Genomic DNA, 6,000 nt, shown 5'->3' on the forward strand with positions numbered 1-6,000 from the left:
AGGAGGCAGAGGACAGGGAGTGTGAGAGCAGACAGGGCAAGGGACCCAGTGGTGAGGCTCTCCAAGGCAGCTGGCCATGTTCCCAGAGGTTATGGCTGTGCTGCCAGGGCCATCCTGGATGGTGAAAGGGCTGGGTGGTGCCACCAGTGTTCCTTATCTGTCTACTATGGCCCCAAACCGCTGATTGGGGACAGAAGCCCAACCCCACCTTCGCAGACTCCCTGCCTGCTTTCCCATTCACCATCAGAGGTCGAGAAACAACCCAAATACCCAGCTTTTAATGTGTGAGCTGCAATGGCTGGGTACCCTCTGGCTGTCACAGCAGCAGGACAAGGGGGCAGCTCAGGGCTGGCAGGAAGGAGGCCCCCAGTGGCCTCTACCCCAGCTGCACCACGGGGTGTCCGGAAGACTGTGGTGCTGGCTGCAGCTGTCTGTGTTGTCTTTCTTGTGTTGACTGATTAGTTCCAGCTGCAGAGGAAGGCCAGCAGGCTGCAAGGCAGGGCTGGAGTGGGGATTGCAGGGTTGGGGGAAAGAAGGAGCATGAAGCAGGAACCCAGAGCACAGGTAGCCTGGTGGGACCAAGAAGAAGTAGAGGTGGTCAGTGCCCAGGGACCTGAGAGCTGCAGGTCTCCACAGCCTGGGCCTCCTTCCCTGTGTTCCCTCCCTGCTGAGCTGCCCCACCACACACCCTGCTCCTCTGTCAGTCCCTGACCCTGCCTTCCCATTCTCCCCCATGACTGATGAATTCTAACCTCTATATCCCTGTTTCCCCTGCCCTCCCCCTGCATGTTCACCTCCCTCTTGCTCCAGACACCTCTGTCCACTGCCACCTGCTGCCCCTGTCCCACTGCACATCTGCTTAGCACCTCCATGAGGACCTGGCATGGCCACTGCACAGCCTCAGCCAATCTCTCCAGCTAACTGTCCCAAGGTGGACACGCTGGGCTCTGAATGGCACCTCCCTGGGATCAGGGACTGTGATGGCTGGACAGCTCTCAGGTACACACAGAGAGGACACTGTCAGATGGTATTTAAAAGAGCTCAGGTTTCGGAGCTGGTGTTGTCATCTGTGATGCTAGCATCTGCCATGGATACAAATGTATGTCCCAGCTGCTCCACTTTCTAACCAGCTCCCTGTTAATGCACCTGAGAAAGCAGCAGAGGATGGCCCAAGTATTTGGGCCCCTGCACCTATGTGAGAGACCCAGATGAAGTTCCTGGCTCCTGGCTTCAGCCTGGCCCAGCCCTGGCCATTGCAGTTATATGGGGAAGTGAATCAGCCAGTGAAGATCTATTTCTGGGTGATTCTCAAAGCCCTGTGTGCAGCAATGCCACCTAGAGGCCAGCCCCACCAAGGTCTCCATGTCACCTGGCCTTGGCTGGGGTTGGACACCCAGTATCTCCAGGTCATGCCACTGCTCTCAGCACCAATCCTGGAGGTCCATGGATCTGATCCCCAGTTTTGCAGATGAGGGGAACACAAAGGACCCCAAAGCAGATGTGATGTGAGCCCTGCCAGGAGCTGACTTGTCTTGGGAGGCTCTGCTCCCTGGGCCCCCTGCCAAGTCCTGGCCTGTGGTCCCCACGGTTCTGGGCCTCTGTGGGTACCCAGGGAACAGGGAGGGGGTGTCAGGCACCTCTACTGTGAGGTCGGGGACTTGGCAGCATCGAACATTTTCTTGCGGCCCTCCATCCCAGACATGGCCTCCACATTCTTCCTCCAGTCGCCTACCTCCACGGGCCGCTCCTGTAGGCAGGTCACATACATGTTAGACCCTCACTGAGTTAGGGAGGCAGCCTGTATACCCCTGTCCCCCAGAACCCAGGAGGGAATCACGGCAGCCCCAACCAGGGGCTGGAGGCCCTGAGAAAGGAGCCCTCACCTTCTCTGTGTCCTCCTTCTTCACGGACTTTAGGTTGGCCCGCAGATCCATGGACACCTTGTGCTTGGAGCCCAGCAGGGCCCGCAGCATGGCATCGGCCGAGACCCGAACCCGACGCAGTGGCGGGCGCTTGAATTTCCCACGGAGGTCCAGCACCTTGAGCTTCAGGTCCTTAATCTGTGGGCAAGAGGGGGCTAGAGCTCAGGGGAGGGAGAATGACAGCCACAGGGCTTCCGGCACTCCAGTCCAAGACCAGCTCCACCAGCCCCTCACTTTGCAAAACCTCTACACCGATGCAAAGGAATGACTAAAATGGCTGCAGTCATTGGAGGGAGCCCTGAAGCAGGGGCCCTGCCATTCCCATCTCCACCTTGGTCCAGACCCCTTTGTGGTCCAGGACTGCTTCAAATTACCCCTCCCAAGAGAGGCATCAAAGCCTCCTATAGCCTTGATCCAGCAGGCTGAACAGACACCCAAACCCTGGACCTCCCACTTCAAATGATGTTCCAGGACATACTATCTGGAAGTGGAGGAATTTCTTTGGAACCTGGTGACCCCACAGGCCATCACTCCTGGGATGCAGGAGTGGGAAGGACGGAAGTGGCTTAAACACTCCTTCTCCCCCTCCTTTCTGCTGAGAAAGATGCCCAGAGGCAGGCGGCCCCAACTGGAGCGGTGGAGCTGGTGCTCCCAGCTGTCATGCTCAGGAAGTACTGAGCCAGGGACGGGAACCAGAAGGTGGCACACAGCCCAAGACTACTGCGTGACCTGAACTGAGTCCTGAGGCCCTTCAGTCCCAGAGTCAGCAGGCGGTTCAGAGGTGCAGGTGGGACTGCAAGTGGCCAAGGTCAGAGGTCATGGACAGGTGTATGGTGTGAGTAGACAAGCAGACCCAGAACCCATGAAGCAGGAAAGGAGAGAATCTGTGCTCCTCCTGTGACCACTAGACCTCCTCCAGGCCCATCTCCAGCCTGGGCAGCAACTGAAGCTCCTGCTAAGGGGTCACTCAGAGGCCTTGCAGAAGGTGAGCTGCTGTGTCCCTGCCCTCCCCTTCAGCCCCGACTCACCTCCCTGGTGTTATGGAGGCATTTGGCCTCGATGTCATAGCGCTCCTCATCCACCACCTCCACCTTGGCATGTAGCTCCCGGCACAGGTCCTAGGGTCGGTGAGGGACCAGCAGGCAGGAGTAGAGAAGAGAGGAAGAGAACGTGGGCCTCCAGACCTCCTTCTCCACCCCCACGCCCCGTGCTCGTGTCCCCCACCCCCTGCCCTGGCCCCCTTGCAAGACGCAGTTGTACAGAGGAGCCGCCAGCCTTGGTCACTCTGGGGCCCACTGGGCAGTGAGGGCTCAGAGAGAAGCCCTGTTCCCCACTGTTTTCCTTCAATGGAAGTGTTGAGCAGAATCCCAAAAAATCATATGCTGATCCAAACAGCAAATATACGGGCTTCTGAGTCCTGCCCCCAGCCCTATTCTCCCACCTCCCCCCTCAGCCCCTACTCCATGCTGTGGCACCAGCTGCTGATAGGCACGGCTCCACCTCAATTCCTGTACCTGTAAAATGGAATGTGACATCACCACCTCACAGGTGGTTATGGAGACTCAGTTACAAGGAAGGAAAGAACACCTGTGAGTTACAGAGCATGGAGCCCACATTGGTTCAGGCCTCTACCACCTGGTCCCCCAGGGCCTCCCAACCCAGGCACCCCAGCCCGGGCTGGCATTGCTCACCTGCAGGGCGCTGAGTGACAAGCCACGGGTCTGTAGCGCAGGGATGCGTTCAGCCAGGTAGCGTGCCTTCTCAGCCTCACGTGCCTCGTGTTCCTGCTCCCAGCATTCCTTGGCCTTGGCCAGCATCAGGCTCTGCATAGGACACACCTGCTGAGCCGCTGGGGCTCCATCCACTGCCTCCTCACCCATGCTCTGAATTGCTTCCTTACAACCCCTCGCCCAACCCCAAGCCAGCCCTCAGCCTTACCTTCAGCAAGAGCTTGCGTGAGGCAGTGATCTTGGATTTTCTCTGAGGGCAAGAATTGGGGAGAGAGATGCATGGTGAAGCAGAGGCTGGAGACATGGGACTCGAGGCTATGCAGGGTGAGTGACAACAGATGGCACCATCTTTACCCAGAATCCCCAGCTGGCATCAGGCCCCTCTAAAGCCCAGCTTGGTGACTCACCCTCTCCAGCTTAGAGAGCGCAGTGGTTGGTTACCTCGACATGGGGGCTGACCTCCCATTCTGGCTCTGCTGCAGGTGTGTGCTGGCAAGAGCCTGGCTGGGTCACATGGCTGCCTCCCCACCCTCTCATGTATCTTGTGTGCTGACACCTCCCTCCGCCCCCAACCTCCTTAGCAACTCTCTGTGTACATTAATGTTTTTTAACTTGTCAGCACCACCTATGGAAATCAGAGCATGGCCTGCTCCCACCAAAAGCACCAAATGTGTTCTGTGTGCCAGCAGGGGCCAGCACCCTCAGACACTCTACTGGAGAACAGAAGTAGGCGGGCTCTGAGCGAGTCATCCCACCCAGCCCTGCTGCTGTCCCAGCCCTGGGGCCACCTTGCCAAGCTCCTGCACGCTGGGACAGCAGCTCCCTTGTCTAGTTCAAATCTTCACGTGAGGTCTCTCTCCTCCGGAGAGTTTGCTCAGCTGTGCCCCTCCCCAGGCCTTGACTCACTCTGTCCCCTCACCTCAGAGCCCACTGGCCACCTTCCACCCATGTGAGAGGCGTTGCCACTACAAATAGCACTCACCTCACTTCAGGTGCCCATCACAAGGAGATGGGAGACAGCCAAGAGTGCACCCGATGATCACACAGCAGGAGAGCCACGCCGACCAGCACAGGGGAGGGGGAGATAATGAGTCCCAGAACACATTAAAAACCCGGTGACCCTTTGGTTTAGTGAGCGTTCTGTTTGGGAGAGGCTGGTTGGAGGGAGGAAGGAGGAGGGCGGGGCTGGTTTGAGGAGCAGGGAGACCTGGCCCTAGGGTGCAGTACAAGACAGCCTCGAGAGGTGGAGCCCAGGGAACACACAGAGCTTGGAGGCCGGGAGAACAGGCAGGAACCTAGGGGCTGATGCAGCATCTGTGTCCTTGGGGTCGGCAATGAGGGGACTGGGTCTTGGGGAGTCCTGGGTCAGGCAGGGCTACTTACACTTCCGGCATGGTGGCAGCAGAGCAGCACCTGCACAGAGCAGAGGAGTCATGCTTGAGGGAAAGGCAAGATGCCTGGCTCACCCCCAACTCCACCACCCTGGGCTTGCAAGTCAGACATGGGGAGGGGAGAGAAGAATGCACCCAAAAGACCCCAGCAGACCTGGGCGTGACAGGGGTCCCAAGCCGACCCCAGCCCCAGCCCGTTCCTGCTTAGAGGGTGGTGAGACCAGCAGAGAAGGACATGAGAAACTGCGGTGACCTGCAAAACCTGAGATGGGCTTCTACCCGGCCCCTTCCAGAGAAAAAAGTTTGCCAATCCCTCAGAAAACGTGCTTGAGGAGGGTGGAAGCACCCATGGGGAGTTCAAATGACACACTAAGTCCATATTCCATCCAAAAGATAGAGCATGGTTGTTAAAGGGTGCAGCCAGGGTTGGGGGGTGTGGAAGAGCCCCAGAAGGGGTAAGGACAGGAATGGAAATGGATCCAAGAAGCCACCATCCTGCACAACTCCAGAGGGTGCCACTCCACACCAGGACTTTGTGCCTGGAAGCCCCGACAAGGCTCTGAGTGCTGGCGGTGATGCTGGGGGTGCAGGGTGAGCTCTAGTATACCCCTACCTCCCCGGGCAGGCATCCCACTTAGTGTGCAGCCCTTAGGCCCTCTGCTCCATCCACAACTTCAAGGGGAGCCAAGCGAATTCATCAGGGGCAGAAGGCATTGGCTGCAGGAAGGAAGCTAATGTGCGAGCCTCATCCCCAGGAGACCACAGAACACAATCTGGAGCCCCCCTCAACGGGCAGTCCCAGGGACCCAGGCCGACACTGGGGCACCTTGAGGCTGTGGAGAAGGATAGTCCAAAGTCAGACCTAACTGCCTCTTGCCTGTGCCTGGACAAGGTGGGTAAGGGAGGGAGGGGCAGCTGGGATGGGGAACAGGTGTGCATAGGGGGATGGGGACCCTG

At 58.4% G+C, this 6,000-nt stretch overlaps 1 protein-coding gene across 1 annotated transcript; it reads right to left on the reverse strand.

Moving 5' to 3' along the window:
* Window positions 1-1,596: 1,596 nt before the first annotated feature.
* On the reverse strand, window positions 1,597-5,068 carry TNNI1 (troponin I1, slow skeletal type). The gene is made up of 7 exons (XM_040985218.1): window positions 5,036-5,068; window positions 4,635-4,638; window positions 3,861-3,902; window positions 3,614-3,745; window positions 2,951-3,040; window positions 1,884-2,060; window positions 1,597-1,747 (listed from the first exon to the last, which is right to left on the reverse strand). The coding sequence occupies exons 1-7, from the start codon at window positions 5,044-5,046 to the stop codon at window positions 1,640-1,642; spliced, it is 564 nt and encodes a 187-aa protein (XP_040841152.1). The 5' UTR covers window positions 5,047-5,068; the 3' UTR covers window positions 1,597-1,639.
* Between the last annotated feature and the right edge of the window lie 932 nt (window positions 5,069-6,000).

This window comes from Ochotona curzoniae, unplaced genomic scaffold (genome assembly GCF_017591425.1).
Source record: "Ochotona curzoniae isolate NIBS_2020 unplaced genomic scaffold, NIBS_Ocur_1.0 contig_430, whole genome shotgun sequence".
In the NCBI taxonomy this organism is placed as follows: Eukaryota; Metazoa; Chordata; class Mammalia; order Lagomorpha; family Ochotonidae; genus Ochotona; species Ochotona curzoniae.